At 44.4% G+C, this 27,146-nt stretch overlaps 1 protein-coding gene and 1 long non-coding RNA gene across 7 annotated transcripts; one reads left to right on the top strand and one right to left on the bottom strand.

Moving 5' to 3' along the window:
• Positions 1-90: 90 nt before the first annotated feature.
• dlec1 (DLEC1 cilia and flagella associated protein) lies at positions 91-27,146 on the bottom strand. 6 transcript variants are annotated; one of them, XM_072712175.1, is made up of 38 exons: positions 26,464-27,146; positions 26,099-26,239; positions 25,620-25,776; positions 24,789-24,899; positions 23,175-23,368; positions 22,311-22,492; positions 21,041-21,125; positions 20,434-20,521; positions 19,745-19,918; positions 18,865-19,001; positions 18,404-18,496; positions 17,860-17,950; positions 16,732-16,894; positions 15,331-15,523; positions 14,988-15,064; positions 14,295-14,457; positions 13,516-13,609; positions 13,118-13,248; positions 12,601-12,759; positions 12,341-12,471; positions 11,609-11,762; positions 11,388-11,501; positions 11,189-11,304; positions 9,487-9,687; positions 8,991-9,058; positions 8,505-8,656; positions 7,693-7,808; positions 7,538-7,608; positions 6,724-6,917; positions 6,499-6,636; positions 5,641-5,763; positions 4,649-4,743; positions 4,444-4,528; positions 2,677-2,865; positions 2,423-2,590; positions 2,060-2,213; positions 986-1,097; positions 91-333 (listed from the first exon to the last, which is right to left on the bottom strand). In XM_072712175.1, the coding sequence occupies exons 1-38, from the start codon at positions 26,548-26,550 to the stop codon at positions 216-218; spliced, it is 5,019 nt and encodes a 1,672-aa protein (XP_072568276.1). In that variant the 5' UTR covers positions 26,551-27,146; the 3' UTR covers positions 91-215. The 6 variants fall into 6 exon arrangements, with proteins under 6 accessions (XP_072568276.1, XP_072568278.1, XP_072568283.1 ...); XM_072712177.1 differs by having other exon boundaries at positions 11,388-11,498; XM_072712182.1 differs by lacking the exon at positions 19,745-19,918.
• On the top strand, positions 2,508-3,620 carry LOC140590858 (uncharacterized). Its single transcript, XR_011991716.1, has 2 exons — positions 2,508-2,590; positions 2,677-3,620. It is a non-coding gene; the product is annotated as an uncharacterized lncRNA (long non-coding RNA).

The following is a 27,146-nucleotide window of genomic DNA, read 5'->3' as shown; positions in this document are numbered from 1 at the left end:
ATTCGTGCACTAAACAATGCAGCATACATTCACAGGTAGAAAAACAAAGCACATGCTAATTTCTGAATTTACTATACCTGCAAAGGGTCATTTTAATAAGAAATGTTGTAGTTATTACTAGAATAATTCTTTGTATTTACCAGTTCCCAGCTGGGGTGGAGTGAACACAAGATGACTCAGATGTGGATAATTCTGTCCAGATGCAGCACTAGCCTTTAGTCTGCAGTGACATAAGCCTCATCAAAGGAGCCTCTTCCCCAAACTTGAAGGGAAACGGGCAGCTCTCCCAGAATCCCTTGCACTGTAACAGTGGCTCTGGCCTCACTGGTGTCCCTGTGGTTGGGAAACACATGGTACGCAATCGGAAGCTAGATATTTGACTTGCAAATTGTATAAGCACTAATGAAAAATTAGAAAAAAGTGGCAGAATGAAAAATGATTGGTTGAGAGAGACAACCAATCAGATTGTAGAGGAGGTGGGTCCAACCAATCAGATGTCTTGGTCCTGTCTCCTCTAGCTGCTCTGACCCAGCTCCTCTACAATCTGATTGGCTATCTCTCTGAACCAGTCATTTTCCTCTCTGCCCTCAGAACATTTGTGTGTAAGTAAAACTCCCACTAGTGTTTCGCCCACTCTCTGCTACTTATCACATCCGTGTCTGACAGAACCTACAACACCAAGCTCCTTCCACTGATGCCCCAGCAAATGTGGCCTTTGTTTCACACAGCCTATAGAACATCAGTCTGGGGGCGGGCTTAGTGCGAATTGGGCCAGTGATTTCACACCAATAATAGGAGTCTGAAGGGCTCGGGGAGAACTGGACCAAGGACACTCAGTAATGACTTCCTTATACACACCTCAACTGTTCTGTTTTAATGTAGTTTGAGTTATTTAATTGTACCTTTATGGTGCACCACTAACTGGCAGCTAACTGATGAGGTCTGTAAAAGTCTTACAGTTAGCAAAGAGCGGAGGAGGCCGAACCTGGGAGTGAAGCTTATCTGGAGAGGGTGTCTACAGGAGCATAGCGGCAGCTTCGGCCGCAGGACACCACGGCTGGGGGTCACCTCAAAGGAGCCACCTCCCCCCACCGATTCTGTGAGAGGACAGAGATGGAGGACAAGTGGCTAAAGCCTGCTGATACGGCAGCGTGTTTAAATCCAGACGGATGCGGGGCAGAAATGATGGATAACCAGTCTGGGGGATCATTTCTTCAAAGCATCTTTAAAGTCGAAGTACGAATGAATGATCTTATAATAGCTATTACTGCTAACCTGCTAAACAAGGCTCCAATTTACTGAGGTCACTGGCACACAATCATTTTTCAGTTCAATTTATTTTTATATAGCGCCTTTCACAACAGAGTCATCCCAAGGCATTTGACAAGAGTGTGTGGCATTCCAAGATTACATCATTTATACAGAACAGAAACAGGGAAAAGGGAAGGGAAAAGACATTTTGTATCCTATATTAAAGATGAATATGCAAAATATGCAAAATGTCTACATTTAGTTTCAAAAACATAACACGGCATCCAGTAGGGAGCTGGAATGGAGCAAAAACACGGACTGCATGGGGTTCCGCAAGGACCAGGTCGGGAAACACTGACCTAGAACCCAGACAGTCATATCACAGTCCATAAGTATCTATTTTGTAGATGCTTTTATCTGAAGCAACAAACAGGGTCAGCCAGTCCCTAGAGTATAACTGGGGGTTAAGGACCTTGCTCAGGAGCCTAATGGTGACATCACTCTGCTGATCCTGGGATTTGAACGAGTAACCTTCCAATCACAGGCTCAGCATCCTAACCTGCCAAACCACACTTCATCTCTCTACGTACAGCACACTTGACACATTCTGGGTTTTTGATAACCATTATACAGTTATGAAGTTACATGCAAAATCAATATACATTTATTTTTTTTAAAAGCAGCAAAAATACTGGAAGTGGTCATATCAACAGTATAACAGAGCTCATTTAGTCAGTTGCGAGTGCGTGGGACCCAATGCTGAGCTGCACAAAGCTCTGAGCCTCAGGACCCCGTTGGCGGCCGTTACCTATAGTGGCTGCCCAGTGACTGCTGGACCTTCCGCGGTTGGAGAGGATGACTTCTTTGACACTGGTCTGTCCCACGTAACATGTGCCAAAGTCCAGGCTGTCGGGTATCAGATGGAGGGTGGGCAAGGAGAGGAAGCCGCAAAGAGGCACCTCCTGATGGCAGACACAGAGGTGCGAGGCACTATATCAAATCACTGAATCGATGTACTGGGAATATATGAATACCAGAGTATAATGCTTTAAGAATTGCATTTATTAAAAGCCTGTTTTGTTCAGCAGGGGACGGTATTGCCCATTTGCTGCATGGAAAACATCAGGGCTCATCATGATAGATGCCAATCTGCTGACTTGGCACCACCCACCTGTATACTTCCATTGCTGTACTCCACTAGCAGGCTCTGATGGAACCGGAGGCTGCGCCCCCCTGTCACGCTGCTTATCAGCTGTGGAGTGGGCGGGGTTTCTTCTGAGGGTGAACCCGGAGTGGCCAGCAGGGACAACGAACAGTGAAAGGCCACTTTGACCTGCAGGTCAAACAAGAAATCAGGAAGTGACATGGAGAAGGATGGAAGTTCCAGGGGGCTTTGTGGATAAAGCGGCAGAATCCGACCTGCAGGTTGTGCCGGGGCTGGAGGACCAGGTACGGGGGCTCCCTGGCGTGGTCGCAGGGGCTTTGGGTGCTGCTCCTCGGCCAAGGCGGAAGGACACAGAAGGGAGGCTGGACGCTGAGTCTGAAGTAGACAGGCATCTCTAGAGGGTTCCTGAGGCGAAAGCTCCGGGTGGTCACTGCCGGCGGTTCCTCCACCTGCAAGCACAGCAGCTCAGCAGGTGGAGCTAAGCATCTCGGCCAGAGCTCCGCGAGGCATCCCACAAGACCTCTGTCTGCCCCCGAATGCTTCCGGAATCGTAAACAAGCGCTAAAGCTACTTGCATTTTACAACATGGGCTCCATCACAGCCATGTAGCTGTAATATTTTTATTCATTTGTCTGATACTTTTATCCAAAGTGACTTACAGTAGGAAGAATGGTTACAAAAAAAAAAAAAAAAACAATTTATGTGTGCTCCCTGGGCTTTGAACCCATCACCTATGTGTCATTAGCGTAATGCTTCACTTGTCGAGCTACGATAATAGTAAAAAGAAAAAAGTAATAGTAAATAAGTTACAGCTTATAATGAAACACTCTGAATTCTCTTTTTTTCCTACCTGAGATAAAGAAAGGGCACTATATCCTAAAGGGTTTTTTCAACAAAAGAACATTTTCAACGTATGGAGGGTGTTTTGTGACAATAACCATTTATAACCATAATTGTCTGTTCCATCCTGGCACTGTACTGCATGCTAACTTCCTAAAATCTTAAATAAGCTCTCCTGTCTTTAGAATAACACTGAAGCTGGGCCACTACACAGTGCTGGCTATAGCTAAACGTACTGAATCTGTATGGCTGCTCTTTCACAGCATTTACATAACAAACAAAATGCATGGGCTCTGCTTATGGTATAACGAAAACTATCATATGCATCAATATAGATCATGTTTTAATAAATCGTGGGAATGAATTACAGTAGTCCCCCTGTGTCCATGGTTCTAGTTATCTGCAATTAACCTTGGTACAGAAAAAAGTTAAACCTGTAATAGTAACAAAAGAAAACAAATCTGTAACAGTATAGTTTTTCATAGTTCCTTCATCCATTGTTGGATGAATTTTCATTGCTCTGTCATCCTTTGATACATGATATGTTTTTCATTGCTCTATCATCTCTTGACAATTAGGCTAAAACATCAGAATCCCTTTCATTTGAGAAAGAGTCCGGAAGGTGCAATTCACATTTCCTCAAAATCAAATATGGTGATGCAAAGGCCATTTCTTGAGTTAAAATGGAATTACTTATATGAGGTTTGCCACAAAACCCATCTCAAGGTCCTTTCCACAAATCGCCCAGCGGCCCAACCACCCCTCCACCCCCCCCCCCCCCCCTTCTTCCCCAAGGTGTCCTTGGAACTGAGAAAAATGGCCTTGCGTACGACGGCGATTAGGCACCCCTAAGGTCAGCCGTGTGGGTCAGCAAGAACGGGAACATCACTAAAACAGAAAGCCATACATTAAAGAACACAGCTGTACGTGAGCTGCGAAGTAATCAAGAAGATGAGTAATGAAACTGCACCCACATGACACACATATAAATCTCAGGCATGCAGAGAAATTAAATATAAGTTTCATGGGCGTAGTATGACCTAATGCTCATGAGAGTAATTGGTGTGGGAGGTTTTAAATGGGACAGGGAAGCAGTGAATCCCTGGACGTGCAACTTGGAAGAATGAGTGAGATTTATTTCCAAACTGGCACCCCCTGGTGGTTTGCCTTGGGACATGTGTGCTCACCCCTTGCTCTGTTCCCATCAACAGCAAATCGCTGGCAATGGCGTAGAATTCGAGCATCTTGTCCTCCTCTGTTTCGACACAAAGGCTGCCAGGGGGAAGAGGAAGCAGGGCTGATCAGAAAGCCTGCGTTGAGTTAGTGACCTGACAGCGAAGCCTCATTGGTGCTGTGGGCTCATGTGACACACTCGGGTGGGCAGTCACTCACAGGGCAGCCTTCACGTTGGCCTGCAGGTCCAGCCTTAAGGGTTCCAGCTGGAGGCCTTGCGCTCGCTCCACCCTCCCAGGAACGCAGCACGTTTCCTGAAACCAGGATCAGTTACTCAGCTTCTGTGATATGTATCGGATATAATAAAACCCAGGGTTAATGCATAGTCATCAATCTCCATAACCTTCTGAAGCATAAATACAGGGGAAAGGGGCACCCTGGGTGGGAGGCCAGTGTATCTCAGGGCAAACACAGTCACACACTATGGACAATTTGAGAGACCAATTCAGCAAAATTGCACATGTAACCGCACATTTAAATTAAACTAGATTAAATTACAACATTCATATAATTTCTATGGGCAATTTAGAGAAACAATTTCAGCCAAACCACACATTTGAAATGCAATGAAATCATTTAATTTCACCATTTAATTTCATTTCTCTGGACAATTTAGAGGGACCAATTCAGCTATTCCACATATGTACCCAGATTGACACATGTATATTGAGAATAAATTAAATTTCATTTTAGTTCATCTCATGTGTGTGGCTAATTTGGAGAAACAAATTCAGATAAACCACATATTTGAAATGAAATGAAATCATTTCACCATTTGGTCTCATTTGCATGGACAATTTAGTGGCATGTTTTGACTGTGACAGGAAGCCCTCACAGGCGCAGGAGGAGCATAAGGACTCCATGCACACAGTCAGCGGGTGGGAATCAAACCCATAACCCTAGAGGTGGGAGGCCACTAAGTCCTCTAAATTACCTTCTCACTGTCTTTGAATAATTTGCATTGATCACAATTTCCAGCATTTTTACATGATTATATTAGATAAATGTTTAGATTTAAGGGGTGAACTGAAGACCCCCCCCCCCCCCCAATTCCCTGACTATCCTGTGACCGATATGGTAAAATGTGCCCCCGGCGATGTTTTGATTTAGCACACAGCCCCAAGGCACATCTGGCCCTAATGAGGCCTCACCTCGCAGTCCAGGCTCATGAAACCCAGGCCAAAACCCAGACAGGCAAAGTCCCTAGTCGACCCCGAGAGAGTCCGAGGGGTGAAGGACACGTGGACAGTGGAGCTGCCCCCTGCTGGAACCACCTGTAAAAAGACAGTGACACACAGAATCTGAGCCGGGCTTGTAGCCCAGAGCCAGATCTGGGTACGATCCCGTCTGCTGGCAATTACTGCTTCATGGCTTCCAAGGACAGAAGCAACAGGAACATCCATCCAGCCATCTTCCGTAATCGCTTTTCCAATGCAGAGTGGCGGTGATCCTGGAGGCCATCCCAGAATGCACAGGGCACTAGGCAGGGGACACCCTGGGTGGGATGCCAGTTAGTCACAGGGCACTAGGCAGGGGACACCCTGGATGGGATGCCAGTTAGTCAATAGGCACACACTGCCTAACACACATACAGACACATATACTGTCCTAAAAAGGCAAAACACAGTTAATACGTGGGCCCTGAAACTGAGAAAAAGGGTGTTTTGCCTTGGTTTTAGTGTCGATTTTGTAGCTACTATAATTTATATACTGTAGTATTTTCTTCAAAGCCAAGCATCCTTGAACTAAGATATTTGTCTCAAAGTAAACAAAGCCTGATACCCAATTTCAGAATTTTGATTAAATATAAGTCTAAATTAAATCATTAGTCAAAGAGGCCAACCAGGATCCCCGTTTGTCCAAAAGCAGTTCCTCTGAAGTCCTCAAAGCGCTAATGCTGTACAGAACAGGAGCGTGTTTCCTAACGGAGCAGAAGCGTGAGAGCACAGGCCAGCAGATGGCCTTCAGGGCCACATCGAAACCCACTGGCCCTGCGGAGGGGCGGGTACCATCTGCCGCGGGGTGATGCAGTATGGGTAGTCCGACGCGTTGCCCTCGTGGATTCTCACGTGCACCGAGATCAGCTTCCTGGGTGGCTTCAGCCCACAGCTCTCCGCCTCTTCCTCATTGGACTCCTCCTCAGTAACCTGTGGTGTGAGGAATCAACCCGCCTTGACTCCCCGGCCTCCTGCGGCCTTTGGAGGCACCGAGGCGGCACGTCGTCATGGACTCACACTCTCACTCGCGATGGAGGCACTTGTACCCCCTGCGCTCGCACCATTGTTCCCGCCGGATCCAGACCCGCCTCCCAGAACCTCATTCCCGTCGGCGTCCTTCAGGGGGAAGGGGTCCCCGTACGTCACCAGCAGGTCCAACAGCTTCATGTCGCCCCTCTCCTGGTTGAAGGTCTCCCAGTCCAGACGAATATCTGCCACACACTCGCAGCTTCACCAACCCCCATCACGAGTCTCTGTACAGCACTGTTTCTCAACTGGAGGGTCACAACCCCAAAAGTGGGTCACAGGACCTTTTTGTATCTAGTTAAAAAATATATATTTTTGATTCTTTTTCTAATTTTAGATATTTTTTAAACAGTATATGAAGGCACTGTGCTACTGTTAATGCACAATTTTTTGGGAAATAAATTTGGTTCAATATTATTTGGCGCTCAACCCAGTCCTCAGGGACCCCCTAGAGGCTACAGGCACAAGGCAGGGAACAACCCAGGATGGGGCGCCAACCCATCGCAGGACACCAACCCATCGCAGGACACCCACACACCATTATCTCATACATGCACACCTATGGGCAATTTGGTAACTCCAATTAACTTCAGCTTATATTTGGACTTTGGGGGAAACTGGAGTACCTGGAGGAAACCGCATGACGACTCGGGGAGAACAAACTCCACACACATTGGGCCATGGAATAGACTAGAAGCCCAGAGGTGTGAGACAACAGTGCTAACCATGGCACCACCCCTATTCCATAACTAATTCTTATAATTATAGTGGGGGAACATACACAGAGTGAGAAGCGCAGACTTACCATAATGGCTGGTGTTGTTTATGCGAATTGCCCGCGAGATCGTATCTCCCCCGGAGACATGAGTGCCAAACCTGACAGACCACCAGCATCGTTAAATACATGAAACCCGTCAGCCACCCCTTAACAACTGCGGCGATGATGGAAAAGCTCTATACCGGACGACTGGTCCCTGTGTCTGGCTCTCTGGCTGCGGCCCCATCAGCTGGAAGTGCAGGGCACAGCCTTTCACTGTCATCGTCACGGGGACGAACACTGGCTCCAGGTCTCCCACCTAACACGTCAACAAAAGATATAATAACTGGCAGGGGGTAGCTCATTAATATTCATAAAGTAAGTGCTACATGATTGGCCGGTGTGTAGGTTTGCAGGAGAATGCTCATTATTATTCATAAATGAAGTGCTACCTGATTGACCTGTGAGAGGCTTTATGAATATTCATATATATATTCTTCATGAACTGGACACTGCCTTGATACACTTTTGGTACGCAACTGTAGGTAATATTATAGAGCTTTGTACTATACAACTGAAAATTGTTGTACCCAGAGTTGATATACAGACGCTCCTCTACTTACGAACTTTCAACTTACGAACTTTCAGACATACGAACGAAGAGGACTGTAAGTCCAAATTGTGTTCCTTGGGCTCCCATTTCCTGTCTGCAACATCAATTTTTTTTCTGCGTGCCAATTCCGCCTAGTATGACTTCTGGCCGCTACTCCCGCCGCGCAGCAGCGTAGCGTGCGGACTCCCAGCATCCTAGTTCTTTGTACTTGTGTATACCCTTAAAACATTTCAAGTTGTGAACGGCCGTTCGGAAAGTATCTCATTTGTAAGTAGAGGAGTGTCTGTATATATGTATATATGTGTGTGTGTGTGTGTATATATATCTCTCTCTCTCTCTCAACTCAGGGTACAATATATTGAGTGTTGACCCTGCAGTACAAAACCCCATTCCTGAGCTTACTTTACACACAAGACGGTCTCTGTACTGGCCCCACATGCTGGTGAAGGCAGTGACGTCCACGGTCTGGGTTTTGTAAGGTCCCAGTGTCCCGGAGGCCGGCTGGATGTAGAATGCAGCACCTTTCCCATGAGCCAGCAGAGCACTCACAAAGTCTAAGGGTAAAACATCTGGGTTACTCTGGGATGGGTCACTCCTGGATGGGTCTCTGTTTATTGTTGTTTGGAGACCTTATCCACCTACACGAAGGTACTTTCCTAAAGCAAACTGGATTAATCACCTCATTAAAGGGAATGGCAATTAGGTCTTTTAGGTACTTTTAACTAGCAACCTTACCTGCTTGATTTAAAGGGACTATAACTAAAAACTTTCATTGGTTTTCCAATATTTTTTCCCAGATTCCCAGAATCCCTTGCTCTATCTCTGCTTGAAGGCTATATTCATTTCATGTATGAAGATAGTTTAAGGGGTTTCCTCAAAGTCACATACCTTCATGTGCTTTCTTCTCCATTTGTTTGGCATGCAGAGAGTGCAGAGGTCTTCTCGAGTTTGACGTCCTGAGATGTAGAGTCAAATTGAAGGAAATCATGAACAACAACAAATCTGCAGAATATTCTTCATGAACTGGACACTGCCTTGATGTTCTTGGGAACACTTTTGGTACACAACTGTAGGTAACATGACAGGGCTTTGTACTATACAACTGAGAACTGTCGTACCCTTAATTGATGTACGACTAAGAAGTTTCTAAGATGAAAGTTCAGGAAAGGCCATGAATCTGGTAAAGTATTTGCAAGGTTTTGGCTGATTTCAGATCATTTGTGAACACATTTGATATAAATCCACTCTTGATTTTGAACCATACCTGGACTCTACAGCTTGCTTTAAATTAAATTAATTCCCATTCACATCTATTTAATATCTTTCCCTGATTTCAGACATTCATGGGTCAAACCTCATGCCAGACACGGAGATGAGGACTAACCTGTGGCCAAACCGCGAGACCTCGTCCGTGGGTGGTGACGGAGCACGAGGCACAGTGAAATACTCCGCCTCCACGGTAAACCCGGCAGTGATGGCCGTGTGATTGGTTATTGCCAGCCGCTTAGTGACGGCCCTTTTCAGCAGAACCTCATCTCCAAAGTCCAGCATCAATGCTGAAGGGTCCTGTGCTTCTTCTTCTGGGCTGTGAAGGAGAATCCGGCTAAGAACATATGATCACAGAAGAAGGATGAATATGGTTCTTCTCGTATGAAGACTATTCCTAATCAGCAATTATTTCATTTATTTACGCCCCAGACTACAATGATAACACAACAATAATAATATATTATCAACATTGTGTACTATTTGATATGTTGAGGTGGACCAGTGTTTCTCAGCACGGGTCCTGGGCACCTCCTTGTGTACAGTATGGCTGTTCCAATTAAGCTATTACTTTTTTTAGTTTTTAATTTCGGTACAGATTAGTAAATTAGATACAGTAGCTATAGTCTCCCAAGTATGGTTACATCTGGATGAATTGTTACTCTATTTTCATTTGTGCGTCTCTGAAAAGTGAGCAGGCTAACTGGTCTAGACCAGGGGTGCCCACACTTTTTCAGCTTGCGAGCTACTCATAAATGACCAAGTCAAAATGATCTACCTACTATAAAAATGCAAAACATATATTTATGTATAAATATATTGAGTATTTGTTGTTGTTGTTGTTGTTGTTGTTGTTCTTCTTCTTCTTCTTCTTCTTATTATTATTATTATTAACAATAATAATAATAATAATAATAATTTCCCTTTGGGATATATAAAGTAGTTTTGAATTGAATTTGAATTTAATCTACAATATATGTTGGTGTACCTTGCATAACTGCATGGACCCATATTGCACAATACACCTCTGTACATTTTTTTGTCCTTACAACTGGGATTTTAGTTCCTTCACCTTTCTCTTTCATAGCTTGCTTTTTGGAGAGAATTTAATGTCGTAGTTTTAATGAACAGTCCGAAAATGCCGCTCCACATTTCCCTTCTTCGGAATAGCAACGGTAGACTGACAGATGAGGCAAACGCACTTCGAATATGACATGGTGAAATAAAACAGTCCTCCTCCCTTTCCGTATGGAAGTGGCAGGTTTTTGGCTTCTTACTTGGTCCAGCTCCCCCATTCATTTTTATACCCTTTCTTAAGTTTAGCAGAAATAAATTGGAGGCTAACTAGGTAACTCGGTAGCTGGCTAGAGATCTGCAGCAGCAGCAGTTTTATGCCATACGATCCAATCACTTATCCAGTAGAGGATCACTGGCAGTCCTGGAGAATGTCCCAGGCAGAACAGTGTAAAAGCAAAGTGACACGCAGGACAGTATGTTAGTCCATCAATGGGCACATACTGCGGGCAATTTCGAGACGCCTATTAACCTAACCATATGTCATGGGAGAGTATGCAGACTCCACATGCACAAAGTGGGGGGGAAGGAGGGTTCAGAACCTCAACCTTGGAAGTGTGAGGCAGCCATGCTAGTCTCTGAGACAGTGCACCCCACCTTCTGTAGTTATATTTAAATGGTAGAGTAGCATGAAAAAGCCCATCTTCACCCTACACATCCAGGGCTGCAAACTACCAAAACAAACCAATTTCCGTCCGTGACTTGTACATCTGTTCTGCCTGTTCCACCCTGTAGGCACCTCGTACCCATCAGGGAGAGAAAAGGAGATGCGCAGCTTCTCAGCTTTGCAGAAGATCCCCAGGAGCAGAGGTTCTCGCATGCCTTCAACTTTGCAGACGGCTGCCACTTCCGTCAGCTGCACCTGCAGAGATGGGGAGGAGACCCAAGCGTTTGACCTACGGAGCGGCGCAGGGTGGAAAAACGAGAGCTGCCTGCTGTACGTACGTCGGTGTGGGCTGTGAACTGCACGGCTACTTCCAGCTTGGCGTTGGGGCCCAGGGTGCCAGTGCAGGGGGAGAAGGATGCCATGCACAGGGACGCTTGCTGACCTTGAAGCTGCTAAAAGAAAGGAAGGAAAGGAAAAGAAAGGTCACTTCTGAGACTCCCCCACGAAGGGGTTAAACCTCCATCTCTGTATCCTCAATGGACTAGGAGAGCTTCCTCACCTCCATCCAGGAGAAGCGTGTTGGTAGGAGGGTCTGGTTGAAGAGGGTTGCTATTCCATTGGCTGGGACACCCACAAAGAGCTCCGGGATCTCCAGCTGGCAGCGGAGAAGGCAGACCTGCGTGGACTGCACGTCGGCCTGCACCAGCAGGTTGCTGCAGCGAGCATGTTGCCGCCATTAACAACCGCATGTATGCAGGATGAAACGTTACACCCATAATGCACTGCAACACTCCAGCATGCAGAAACATTATACCTATAATGTACTGCAGCATTTGGGTATGCAGAAAAATTCAAAAACTGTAGTATATATTGCACACATGTGAACATAGAATAGTGAATATAGTTAAATCTTCATTCATCTATCCATTCATCCATCTTCCAGCTGTTTATCTAGGATAGGAGTATAGTGAGCCTGGACAATATTCTAGAAAGTACCTGGTAGACGACAGGAGACACACTGGAAGGAATGCCAGTCTGGTTAATAAATAATCAGCTGTTCATAATGTTCAAGATTATGAAACCAACTTGCCCTGGATATTACATAATTAACAGAGTTAAATGTGTTTACGTGCCATTCAGGGTGTCCCGTGCCTCACATCCAAGCATTCCTAGCATAAGCACTTAACCACTTTGTGGGTTTAGGGATTTGGTGAAACATTACACTGGTTTTATTGGAAATGGACCTGGTGACGCATGTCCCCAATAAAGGCCACCCTTGTGCGTTCCTCACCAGCCGGTTCCATTCTCCACAGCCAGCTGCAGCACCGTCTCAAAGTGCTGACAGGCCACAGGCTTGAAGAAGACATCTACAGTGCAGGAGGACAGGGGGGGCAGGACTCCCCTACAGGGCTCCACTGTAACCTGTGTGCCCAGTAAGACCACAAACATCCCCACTAACTGGTTTGCATAAATAAAGTCACCTGCTATCTGCATGACATCACTATATATTTAGAATGTTAAAATGGACACAGTGACCAAGAGGGGAGGTACCTGTGCATCTCTGGGGCCTCTCATCTCACAGCATTCCTGCAGCATCCAGGAAGCATCCAGCTCAGTGCTGTTGGTGACCAGGATGCTGGAGCAGACCTGCTCTCCCAGCCTAATCAGCCCAAGGTCCAGACTGGGCACGCTGATAGACAGCTTAGGACCCTAGATCAGGACCCCCGATACAATCATGATGAGGATTTACCAAAGACAGCATCCACAGGGTATGTTTTCCAAAAAAAGGTCTAAGGAATTTGTTGGACTATATGAGGACCGAGCCTGACTTTTGGTCACTGGGGGTCTCACCTCAACAATAACAACAAAAATGGACTGAGTGTTGTAAATTAATTTCCAATTACGAGCATGATTTTTAGTATTTTTTTAACCAATTATAGTAGAATTTACAGCAGAAATTTAAAATAGAATAGAAATACTGTAATATAGTTGGGATAAAGGCACTTGCTTATTTCTCTAAAGGTCAATCACCGAGCACAGAGACGGCTGCAAGGTTTCCACCCCCCACCTTGAATGCAGCCTGCACCACAAGGACGGCGCCTGGCCGGCAGTGCTCTATGTGGCATGGCAGGTGGCATGTGAATGGGCCAGGCATCCGTCCAATCAGCACCAGCTCCAGATCGCAGCATTTACTGACACCTGGCGAAACAGGGGAGCCTCGATTACACCCGTACAGGAGGGGGGGCTGCCCACACCCTGGTCAAGGCTTTCAAATAGAGAAATTATTTAATTGACATACACTATAAGACCAGCAGGTGGCATAGTGGCTAACTACATGAATTAATAACTAAAATTGTGGTTCCCATTAAGGACTCCTAGTTCTTTACCGTTTAACTACATTTCTTTGCAAAGAAGCGATAATGGAATCTTCTTGGAGTGAATAAACAGTCAGATAAGCAATCTTACCTATTTCACCTGCAGGGGGCTTCACTTCCACTACGTGGCAGTCACTTATCCTGTCCCACTGAAATCGAATTCCTGATTTGCTGTTGTTCCACATCTTTAAATAATATACAAGTTAATGTTATATAAATTGATACGGCAAACAAAGTCATGTAAATATAGGCCAAGTTTAAGGAGTAAGTATGGGAAATTAGGCCATGACTGCCAGAATGGGTGGGGTTACCGTACAGTATACCACCAACCAATGAAAGTCCAGTTGTCAAATAAAGAAACATCTAAATATGCAGGTGCTTGTTACTCAGTTAATCCACATTGTTAATTTTTCTAAGTGCTCATATTCACAATATCCATTCCATTTCCAGAATTGCGAGTGAACATGATGACAAGAAAGTGTCTATGAAGTGGGTTGGGACACTGTGCTTGTGATCAGAAGGTCGCCAGTTCAAATCCCAAGGTCAGCACGGTGATTTCACAGTTGGGCCCTTGACCAAAGGCCCTTAATCCAGGGACTGCCTGACCCTGCTTTCTCAAATGTACATTGCTTAGGATAAAAGTATCCGTTAAATATGTAAAATGTAAAATGACAGGCCTTGAACATAAAAAAAACACCCATGGAAAAGCTTGATCTTATAAAGAGTTTATTATACTATATGTGGTAAAGCTTTGATCAGGTGTCCTTTAGTGATCTACCTGTCACACTCACTCTCCCATAACCGCTGTCATTTTTATTGCACGATTCCGCATTACAGGCTCTCGGCCACCTTTTAGCAGAATGCATATACCTTGAAATGCTTTCTTACGGCTGCCCCAACGTAGGTCTCCCCGGGGAAGAGGATGGCATAGGGCTCCAGAAGGACCTGGCGAGGCTCCGTCAAACCTTTGACCTCAATCTCCATGACAACGATGTCATTCACATTGGCCGCTCTCTCAAGATGATGAAGTGTGCTGTGGTTCCATGGCAACAGAACCGTACAGTTACACATACAGTAGTGTATATATTCACTACACACAAACACACACACACACACAGGACACATAACTGGTACTAAAGCAAGCATTCATTCATACATGTTAATTTCTTGTCATAACAGCACACATGTAAATATTTTCCACGCATTTATGCTTTTATGACAAGAAGTTAATTTTACACCATGAATGTGTACTTGAGTACCAGTTATGTCAATACCTGTATATAAATACATGCAAAACAGATTCGGCATCCATAATAAATTAACTTTATCTAAAAGTTAGAATTCCTTGACAATAATTCAGAGAGAAAAGCAAATGTTACTAAACTTAAAAGGTTACCATAATTTAAACCAATATGACCCAACTTAACCTGGGATTTATGAAGCCATTAGCCTAAATATGAACTCCGAATTAAGAGCTCTATCTCATTTATACTGCGGCAGTAATATTGTAACTATTTTGCCCCACAAATCCGAGACTTAAGCTTGTACTAATTTGGCCGTTACCCATCGCTGTCGTGTTCCTCAGGAGGATCAGGGATGTCCATCAGCACCAAGTGAAGGACACTATGGTAATCCTTCAGCTGAAAGGCAACAGCAAAGGCCTTTGGGTAATTCTAGGGAATGACTGTAAAACGGTACCATTTCTCGAGGACTGTTTTAACCAACTTATAGCCTAGTAGCTCTGCTCAAAGCTGTCCATTTTTGAGAACTTAAAAAAGAATCGCTGAAATGAAACCCAAGGGAACCAGAAATTAATAATGTAGGATTCAGACCAGAGCCCTTAGTATTCACTCTACTCCATGTTTAGGGGGTCCAGCGACGCTGATCGCCCTCAGGCTGTGCGTACCTCCTCAGGGCGATAGCTAAGCAGGAATCGATGATCCTGGTGGGGGAGCAGCTGGCCGTCTGCTGGGCTGATATCGAAGGCTGCGTCTGTGTCCACGTGGTGCTCCGAGCATGGGGGCTCTGCCCTCTCCCCAAAAAGGTGAGGCTGTAAGTTGGGCTTCATGATTTGCCATCGGAAAGGCAGCACCAGGTGTCTTGCGGGCACAAAAGCGACGACAAGCTGAATTTAGCTTGCATCTGACATAATAATTGATAATAAACAGAAACCACAGAGGTTATAATCTTTGCTTAATTTAATTAGCTTACCTAAAAGGTTCCTGTGTTCTGTCAGCTGAATGATAATGGTATGTGAATTTACATTCTCAGCCAGATGTTTCTGTCAGCATCAATTTCAATTTGAAGAATTATCCCCAGATCAAGAAAGTTTATATCATATATCTATACCCAGTTTCTATACCTGTTTGTCCTATGTAGGGTTAAAGTTTATCTAATGTAATGTAATGTAACGCAATGTAATATAATCTAAGGTAATGTGATGGTGGGGTGCAGCTCTAGGTTTTACTATAACCTTGTCTTTTTGGGATGAAGAAAACTAAATTTAGGATATGCAGTCCTTCTTTATGTAAACTCTCTGAAGGGGAATAAACTTAATTATAATAGGAATAATAGGCATTAACTACTCGTAATTTATCTTTAAGTGTCATTTTCAAAAAAATATATATGTAAGTAGGCAGTTCCATGGCCAGAAATATTTGATATGGGGTGTCCAGCCAACTGAGAAGATTTTGCTGATTGGGAGGATCCCCTCCATCATAAACACAATTGACAAAGAAGGGCTGGGGGGTTCAGACTAATTTTGGGGGTGGAGGTCAAACCCATAATTTTATTACCTGTCAGTGTCCTTGCAAGTGATTCTTATTGCGTATGTCTGTAGAGGGCAGCATTTTGTCATTCTGAAAATCTCATATTTTCTTGATTTCAACATCAGCTCCTATGTGGGAGGTCTGTGTCTGTGTCTGTGATCGTCAGGTCTGTGTTTGTGATCAGAAGGTTGCAAGGTCTGTGTCTGTGATCGCCAGGTCTGTGTTTGTGATCAGGAGGTCACCAAGTCTGTGTCTGTGATCGCCAGGTCCAGCCTCAGCAGAATAGTCACATATAGTCACAATAGTCCGCAGGCCCTTGTGCAAGGCCCGTAACCCCCAGCTCCAGGTGCGTTGTACACTGGCTGACCATGTGTCTGTGTGTCTCATGGAGAGCAATATGGGATTGGTGAAAAGAGAACTTCCACTTTGGTATTAATAAAGGATCACTATAGTACACTACGGCATGTAAACGTGACCAATCATTTTTCTCGATGTATTATAGATATTTCCCTAATATGGAGGGCAGACGAGTGCCTCACGCATTGTTCCGGATGACAAGCTCCTTTTGAAGCGTGCACTGGGGGTTGGTGGGCCCAAAGCGAACAAGGTGCTGCGCTGAGAAGTCACACAGCTCGCCTGGCATGGGCCACTCCTCCCCACCGGTGACGGACACCAGCTGGAGGGTGACGAGCTGCCCGGTACCTGGTGACACACACCAGGAGAACCACCTTCACACAGCACGGACCACTGCCGTCCATTTCAGACATACAGAGGCTACATGTCAGCTTTCAGTTAACTAGTCCAACCATTTTCAGCAATCCTTTATCAAATGAAGGCTAGAATGATCACAGATACACCGTGGGGCATACATGAGCGTATTAGAGGGCAATCATTCACGTTAACCCACACACATATAACAGTCAAACTTAAATGAGAATTAGAACTAAAATTAGAATGAACATTATTGATCCCAGAGCGATATTCTGGAATCCACAAACCAGGATCTGTGAAGCAACAATGCTACACAATAAACCATTACTGTATTCTGCTAAAATAGCTTAGCCCAAAATTAAGCTGGTTTCCCAAGGAATAATTGATGGAGGAAGCCCCCCCAACTCAAAATTCTCAGTTATAAAAGTTTAGAAAAAAACATTTCTGATTCATTCAAGGAGTAGATTCATTTTCTGGGAACCACTGCCCCCTCTGTTTCCACTTAAACACTGCATGCACATGTCCCTAAATACATTTGCACTTATATTTTAATCATGATGTGAAACACCAATGGATTAATGTTTATTTGTTAATTGTAAAGGAAATATGTTAGTCTGTAATCCCTGACATTTAGACATTTCTCAGATACAAAAAGTCAGCCTGATTATCAAAATAAATAGATGTTAAGGGCAAAATCAACAAATACATCAGAGTAAAACTACCGCAGGAAGTACCGAGTGAATGTACTGAAAGTAAATAAGCAACACATTAACTTAGAGTTGAAGAAAAACATTACAATATCTTAAATAAGTATTATAACCGTCGTTATAATTTATTATAAATAAGACTTCAAAACTCAGCACCTCCAACTGTGCTTTGGTTGTATTTATTAGCAGATAAATTCAATTTGAGAAGGTAAAAGAGGACAATCTAGTCTGGGGAGCCCATGAACACACCTTGAATGCTGATGTCTCTCACTTGACAGTTGTCACAAACGACGGTGAACACTTCAGAGAAGCTGTCAGCCGCCGTGGGGAAAAAAGCTACCTGGGTGATGAAAAGCATTATGAAACTTCTCTCAACTCATCCCTGAAGGTCTGCACCCTGCAACACTCAGCTGGGGGGGCGGGCATCCAGGCCCGTGCCTGGGTAACTTTTGGAGCATCATTAAGAATGCAGTGATGGACAATTGCAAAAATTTTTTTACAAAGAATTTAAGGCAAACCAATAAAACTTTTAATAAACTATTAATAAACACCTGAATTTTTTTAAAGAAAAGTGTGATTTCTGGGAGAGGCACATTTTATTGGCTGCTCACTGGGTACCAATCATCTGCATGTTTTGAGTGTTTAATGTCTGCATGCATCGTGAAGCAGAAAAATGTATGGTGAGGTGAGCAGGGTTCGACAATTCAGAAAGAAAAAGAGTACAGACTACTCAAAGCATTGCAGCCCCCCCGACAAGTCCCGAGACAAGTGAGCGGTGGGGGCTCTGCTATACCTCCACAACTGTGTCCTGGCCGGGCTGGAGCTCAAAGAGCGAGGGACTGACCCCGAAAGGAGGCAACTCGGCAAAGCTGGCTGTCACCACAGCCTGGGAAGAGACACACAGAAAGATAGGATGGATGGATGGATGGATGGATGGATGGATGAATGGATAAGTTCAGAATATAAAAATTCACATTGTTCACATTGTGCACTGGATATGAAGTAAGAATCCTGATTATTTGGCAGCAATGTGAACAGTATAGTTGCTGATATACAACAAATTGTTCCTCTCAAAAAAAAAACCACTTTGACCAGGCTTGAATTCTTTAAGGAATATTAAACTTTAATGAAACATCTATATCTACAGTATATCATCTATATCAAAAACATATGGCCATACAATTATGATCTGATTGATTGACTCCTTAACCTATTTATAATAAAAAATAATGTAAAACAAAACATGCGTATCACCCTGAGGCTGGACGCCGGCCACAGTTTCTTGGGCATGATGCAGAAGGTGCCTCCACTTAGGCCCACGTTGCTACACTGGAGCTCCAGGACCTTGGCCCCGCCCACCAAGCAGTATCCGCAGTCCAGCACCCGGGGCACTGGGGATTGACAGGAAGTACATACAGGGGGTGACACACGAAAGGACAGCCACAGACACAGATCGGGGGAACCTGATTACATTGAGACCAGGCACACAGAGTTAGGCTTTTAATAAAGACTTTTTAAAAATGGTATAAGGAACAGTATGAGTGCATTACTTTGCTTACACCACGGCAATGACACGTTTTGCTTACAAGTTTGTACCTAAATACATCAACTTTATGTTTGCAAACCAATAACACATTTATTAATACCACTGCTTTCTTCCAAAAAATTAAACATTTCCATTTAGTTTTTGTATATTTTAAATAGTGATCTACATACAGAATTTTAAGTAACATTAGTCAGAATTAAAGATTATAATAGCACAGTGATTTACTACTGTGATTCACCTGGCTTACACTATGTGAGTGGTTACAGAAAATTAATCGACACCCTTCCGACCAAACAGGTTTGAGAATTCACCAGCCCTGCTGTACGATTATGTGTAAATCATCAGCATGGGCAGACAGGAACACGTAGGCACCTGTGGGAGCATTAGTACCTCAACCCAGAGGGCTGAATCTGTGTGGATTCTCAGCCACCCCCACAGCAGCAGATTAATCCATCCCTGGAGACTGGCAGTCCCCGTCTGCCTGAGGACTCAGACTAGAGTCGCAGGGCTCCAGCTGGCTCCCGCTAATCTACTCCAAAGATTTGATTCCAAACAAACACGTCTAGGAGGCAAATGCGCAGAACTCACGAGTCAGAACGGGAGGGGGGCGTCGAGCCTCAATGGGAACAACGAGGGGAAATGGGTCTTGAGTCTCCACCAGGAGGCAGTCCTGAAAATTGGCCAAGGAGTCCGGGGCAAACAGCACCGTGTAATGGCAGCTCATGCCAGGGGCCACGACACCCCCGTCTCCAGGGAATTTACCTGGAACACCGACGCTCTCATTAAAACGCAAATCGCTGCATCGCCAGCACCAAACCAGAAGAGCGGGAAGTTAAAAATAGAGGAAACTACACCAAAAATTCCCAGCTGCTTCAGGTACAACAGCAAAATACTAATAATTTTAGTGCATTTATAAAACTTAAACATCTGTACTTATTCATGTCTGTTTTATTTTTTTTTCCTTTTCATCTTTAGGGTTTAATTTTTATTGTCTTATAAATATCATTTTAAAGTACTTAGAACAGCCTTGCATCTGAATTTTGCTGTATAAATAAACTTGCCATGCCTTGCATTACAGGTATCGTCTAATCACAGGATCCCTTGCACCAAGCCAATCATGATTTGTCAAAGACAGCGACATCCATTACATATGAATAAATATGAGCGGCGGTGGCAGAAAGATGCACCACCGTATTTCACATCACATTCGAATCCACAGCAGCCAACCGCAGTGGAGGAGAGGCTAGAAGAGGACGGAGCAGGAGGTGCAGCCTCACCCAGGCCGAGAGTGAAGTGAGGCGTGCCGGGGGGGATGACGCGGACGTGCCGGCTGGCTGACGTCACGTTCCTCAGCTCCACTGTGGTCTGCATCCGGGAAGTGGCCCCGCAGAGGGAAGCCCAGTGACAGGAAAGGGCTGGTTAGCCAGCACCACAATAATGGAGGGAAGGGGGTCTAACAACCACTCACCCCCAACTAAAAATTCACAGTTATAAAGTATAGAAAATAAAATTTCTACTTCATTCAAGGAGTAGTTTTCAAAACACTGATGTATTAATGCTTATTTGGTAATACAAAAGTAAAGATGATAGTCAATGATGGCTAAGGATGAAAACAGACATTTAGAGCAGTGTCTCTCAAGGCCTTAGGTACCCCCAAACGGTCCACATTTTTGCTCCCAGCGCACAGCACACCTGCACCAGGGGTGCTGGAAGGGAGCAAAAATGTGGCGTGCCAGAGGGTCCCTGAGGACTGCCTTGGGAAACACTTATTTAGATACTTCTCACAAGAAACAATTAAGAAAATATACTGATCTTAAGGACTATCAGTAAAAATTACAACAGGAAGTATAGAGTGAATGAGTGCAAACACAGTAAAGGATGTACCTCGTAAACCTGCCCGACTCTGTATTGGGAGAAGATGATGGAGGACGGGCTGGCGAGAAAGACGGGAGCCGATTGGTCGGGAGTGCTGTTGGTCACATGGCAGACATGATGTGACCAGGCCATCACAACACAAAATGGAGAAAGCTGCGCATACAACGTATTACTGGGCCTTTGCTCTCAGGCTACCATTCTCAAGTTACAATTAGCCACGGCAGCATTTAGCGGCCAGTAAACAGAAAGAGGGCCTGTGTTTTATCAGGCTTTGAAGGGCCCTTTGAGCCCAGGCCTGTTATGTTGTGTGTGTAATGAATATAAGGTTTCTTCATGGGTATAGTATGTACGAGGAAAATGAGACGCAAATGTACAGGGGGAACCTGTTTGCCAAAACACAATGATGGGTGGCTTTCACTGCAGTTAGTTTAGCTGGTTATACACAGGGGCGGCATCAGAGATTTTCTCTAGCTGGTGAATGGAGGTGCTTGACTTTTCAGTGAGGGCACTCCGGAATTTAGGGTTTAGGGTTAGCCACAGTTTAATGTCTACTGCGACACCCCCGACACACGAACACAAACGCGCACAAATGTGCAGTACCTGCTCCACCATAGTTACAATGACATCTGATGGTAAACACACGGTCATTTAGATACCTAAATTATAGTATTCACACATTAATTGTTTTTATTTTTAAATAAACCACAGATATTTCTTGGGGGTGCTATGGCTATCACAGGGATAGCTACAGCACCCCCGAGCCCCTGAAGAATAGTTTGAGAAATGGTGCTTTTCTAGCCACCCAGCAGGATATCAGCAACTTTTTGGAGAACAGAAGAAATTCTTTTTAGTTTCTATTGCATTACTCTTAATGTTCATAAGTTCGAATGTAAATTTTTTTTCTTGTGTTTTTTTTTCAGAGTAAATATACTCTTACTACCCAGATAACTTCAAACGTTTTCTTTGACTGCCTAAGACTTTTACACAGCACTGTGTATATCGCTGAAGGATCAACGAGATGGTTATCATATGATATGTGTCCTGATTAGGTCGCAGTCTTTCTCTGTACCAGTTATTCCCTGTTCTTGATTGTTTGCTTTGGGTGTGTGGGAACTGGGAGGGAGCAAAACTGTGGACTGTTTGGAGATGCCTGAGGACTGGGTTGAGAAACACTGGTGCAACTGGAAGGGAGGTAATACTTGAGCAAACCTACCCTATCAGACCTCAAGCTATATTTGAACAAAAAAGCCAGCAGGCAGAGGGTCAGACTGGGACGCACCCCTCTTCCCCATCCGGCGCCTTGGTGACCTGCAGGAGTGACTTTCCCCCGCGGGATGCCCCATGAGGTGGGAAGCGAGGGTTGCGCAGGAAGTTGCCTCGCTGGCTCAGCCTGAGCAGGGCGGCCTCGACTTCAGCGCGGCTGCTCCCGGTCAGTGCTGTGGCCCCTGCAGGCCTGCGTGTCTGCGCACGTGTAGCAAACAAATACGCACATGTGCAGTACTGCCCGTCGCCATGGATGCAGTTAACTTGTACAACTGTGTTTAAAGCAGGTGCCAGCAGGTGAACGCAATGACTGAAGGAAAGCGTAAGAACTGGTCCAAAACGCTTCAGATTCAACTTCTCAGTCCAGAAATATCACACATAAGTAATGTTTTCACAAAAAACAGGCATCTCTTACTCTTTTAGTCTTGTCATTTTCCACACTGAAATTATCCATTGAATGTCATCTTACAGCATTCTTCCGCTAAAATATTGGTGCTTTTCACCCTCAATTATCTCAGATGGGTACAAAAAAACCCACTAAACTAAGCACCAAAATAAAGCTTGAAAAATGAAGTTTGTCAGGAGATTTGTAGCAAGATGACACACAAATGAGAAGGCAGAGTCAATCAGTCCCTGGAGCAATTGGGGGTTAAGGGCCTCAGGGGCCCAACACTGACATCACTCTGCTAGGAGATCTGAACCAGTGACCATCTGATCACAGCATCCTAACCTGCTGAGCCACACACTGCCCCCTATAGAGAAGCTAAAGTAACACACACAAATGTGGCACCCAAATTTCTGTTACACTTAGTCATACATAAGTTAGTTGATAACTTGCCCACAGAGACAGGATAATTATGTTAAATGCTAACAGACTTACTTTGCTGGGAATTTTGCTGCTCGATGCAATAGACTCTGGAGTCGAAGGAAGAGTTAGGGTCCCCTCAGACTCCGGCATTTCCGGTGGCCTCCTGTCTGTTTCTGGGCTCACAGTGTACCCATCATCCTTAGCCAGGCGGCATATGCGCATATTATAAGCGATGGTTGCTTTGGCAAAGCCTGGGGCACATTTTCCTAGCGGGAGAAGCACAATTCTAGTGTTATGGATGTGATTTAGGCTCTATACAAAGAAAAGGTCTCACAGCATGAACACTGCGTGTCTTTCCATGTAACTTCTTGAGATGAATATAGACAGAACCCCAAAACTCCATCCATTTTGTATAACTGCTTGTCCTTTCCAGGGTCATGGGGGGTCTGGAGCCTATGGGTGCAAGGCAATGACCAACCCAGGATGGGGCACCAACACATTGCAGGGTGCACTCACACACGAATCTCACAGTCACACACACACACACACACAAATACTCATATCTTTGTGGGGACCATCCATTCATTTCTATGGGAAAAACCAAAATCCAAAAATGAAGACCTTAACCCCTACCCAGCCCTAATACTAACCATAAGTAACCAAGCAAAATACAAGTCTTTTGGCATTTATATTTTTTTTATTGCAGTCACAGATTTTTGTAAAATTGAGGGTGTGTGTGCATGTTTTGGGCTGGGGGGGTTTGCGGTACTTGGAGGACGCCCCATGATGACGTGGGCAGAACATGCAAACTCCACACACATGGAGCCGTGGCGGAGACTTGAGCCCTGGTCCCAGAGGTCTGAGGCAACAGTGCTAACCACTGTACAATAGTGCTGCCCCCTTCTCAAACCTCATATATCAATTTACATGTTAGAAACATGTGGCATTTTAGTAGTGTTATGGCTGTCACATCAAATGAACAGTTGCACGTTACTGCCCAAAAATTAAACGAATAGCCTGGAAAAACAAATGAAACAAATGAAAATATTATGGGCGTATTATCATGATTCATGTTATATCATTCGTCACATTCTCATTAAATTTTTGGTAGGTGTATTGCAGCAGTTGTGTTGTGCAGGCTGTCACATCACAGGCTTTGGGTGAGCCTGGAGCCCTTCCCAGGAAGCACAGAGCCAAGGAACACCCTGGGAAAGATACCTACCCATCACACTCACACACACACTGGGAGAAACTCACAGCCTGTGTCTGCCACTGTAACTAGGGATGCACCCGTCTGACTTTTTCAGTTCCAATACTGATACCAATACCTGGGTTTCGGGTATCGGTCGATCCTGACTACCGATCTGATACCAGTGCTTAATTAATAAGCTGTATATCTCACTGTGAGGAGGAGATAGATGATTCTGTTATGTTCTGAAACATCAGTCTTAAATACTTGACTTAAATTCTGATTTCCTAACTTTGTGGATTCTTAATCTTCTGGATTAAGAATACTGAAAATGCAAAAAGACATGTACACTTCCCTTTCATACCGATCTGAATATCGGATTGGTGCAACCCTAACTGTAACCCATATGAACACAAGGACACACACAAAGGAAGGTGCAGGAATCAAATCTCTGGTGGAGTGAGACTGGTCAAACATCATAGACACACTAAATGTACCTTTAGGCGCTTTAATGAGCTGTGCAGCACCTGCGCTGTAATCCTCCGGGCAAATTAAACTGTTGCTTTTGAGGAGGCTGTTGTCCACACACCACCTGAAAGCTGATTTAACTAGGAAAAAAGACAAGACCTCTTATACATAAATTCTGCTACTCAGCAGCGGGTCACCCTGGTGCTTTGAGGGCATTATCCAGTGTCTCATACCCCAGGCATTATACAGCAGCATGCGGTATATTGACAATATTTTCAAAAGCATCACTATTCCGGTATTTTGGTCCCCCCACAATAAACTTTGCCGATGGGGCCCCACGATAATCTTTTTTCTATTGAGGTGTATTCAAAGTGCAGGTACTGGCACATGCATGAGGAGGGGGGGGGCTCCTGACCACTTGCCCCTTTCATCCAAACGACTGTGCCCCTTTCACGGGTTGTAAATGGCCCTTCTTGATAACCAAAATGCAAAAGTCACCCAAGAGGACAGCCCCGGTTGGCAAAATTTACCGTTAGCCAGAGCCCCACTACTTGTCTTGGTGCTGCACTGCACAGCAGTATTTCACTGTAATATCACTCAAGCCTAGTGTAAGGTTTGCAGAGTTATGCTCTTATTCTTATTAGGTTACTTCAATGGGAGCTGAGAGTAAGGGTACCTCACAGGCAACGTGACATCCCACCCCATGAAGGATAATAGTCCCCAACCCATTCATCAGCATAATTACTTTCAAGTAACTCCAAACACAAAAGAACAATGACACCCTCTTGCAAACACAGGTAAACATCTATCTGAACAAACATATCAGAATTCGTAAAGTGTTTCTCATAAAAGCAGAATACCTGGAGGTAAGCCCAGTTCACCATAGGCCTCCCCTATATCTTCCAGTAAATTGGAGCGCGCAAACTCTTCCGCGGCCGCGGCTCGTTCACGCGCCTGTATGATGTGCTTCTCCAGCGCGTCCGCGTCCTTCAGCCGCCGACTGTACTGCGCATGCGCCTGCAAGAAAGCGGTCCAGCATTTGGATCAATGGCTGTAGGTTGAACCTACGTATATACTTATGTATTTATAAGTGTTTGTAGTTATACATGCATAGGCGTAAATTATGGGGGAACGTGGTTGTACCCCCCTCCCATTATTAAAACCAGCCAGTACAACCCCCTGGATCTCCTTAAATGGGTGGAGACCTCAACCGCCCCAAAGCTCAACCCAAGCCTTTGTATACATGCGTTTATCTCAAGTCTATTTTCCGACTCAATAAAAAAACAAAAGAATAAATAAAATTGCATTCCATGTAGTGCTAAAGATAAACTTTTAACACCTGTTCAAGGTCGTCCAGGTACTTTTCATGGTAGCTGTTATCTCCTCTTCGTGACTTCTTAAGCTTAGCGACAGTCTCTTTCGAAATAACATCTGACGTATATATGTATTTGTAGATATTAGCCAGAAAATGGGAAATGTCCTGATGGAAAGACACAAAAAGCCGCCGTGTACAAAAATATACACCATATGATAAAAAACTAAAAGAGAAGCTAATTTAAATTAAGGTGAAAGCTGAGGATCTTCTCTAATTAGCAACATATACACTGGTGGTTTAAAGTGGAAATTAGTCACAAAATTACACGATCTACAAGATGAACGCTGCCATTTAACAATTTCACTTATATTTAATAAAATATGTCCTACCTGGGATTTGTCTGAAGAAGGTCTGTGTCTGCTAACGGGTGGATCGCAAACGTGATGAATTTGTGATTCGGATTTTTGTTCAAACATGATACAAATTTTAGAAGAACTGCCAGTGACAACTGGTTAAGCAGAAGAGAGTAAACTGCACACAACCTTAACAATTAGGACAGAACTTTTTTATTAAATGTTTTTATTAAATATTTTACGATTTTGGGAAACCTGGATAACTGTTTTGGCGTCCGGGCGGCCATTAATGTATACGCAAAGTAACCAAGGGAACCTTAAAGGAACGTGCTCCTTAAAGGCACAACAATATTTATCCAACCGACTGAAATTCACTTAGACTGACGTTTTCAAAAATACAACATCTTTGTTTTAAAAAGGACCAAAACACACATGCATTGCATGATCAATTAAACTGTGCAATTCAGTCGGTGATTATCCATGGCAAAAGTGCTTCGGTTCTGTATTTCCTTTGTCTCTTGCTGCTAGAAAAAAAGTTACAGCTTAACTGTGGTAGCCTATGTGAGCAGCCTTGGAAGACAGTCCTGTTCTTAAGAGCGGCTGGATGACGAGAATTTATTTTTATTGGTGGGTTACACATGGTGCACTTTATTAATGAATCTGAACTCACGAAATGCAAAATGTAATTCTGGGTAAGCAAGAAAAAACTCCCACTTTTA

The sequence above is a fragment of the Paramormyrops kingsleyae genome, chromosome 1 (genome assembly GCF_048594095.1).
Source record: "Paramormyrops kingsleyae isolate MSU_618 chromosome 1, PKINGS_0.4, whole genome shotgun sequence".
NCBI lineage: Eukaryota > Metazoa > Chordata > Actinopteri > Osteoglossiformes > Mormyridae > Paramormyrops > Paramormyrops kingsleyae.
This window is presented reverse-complemented; position numbering and strand designations above follow the sequence as displayed.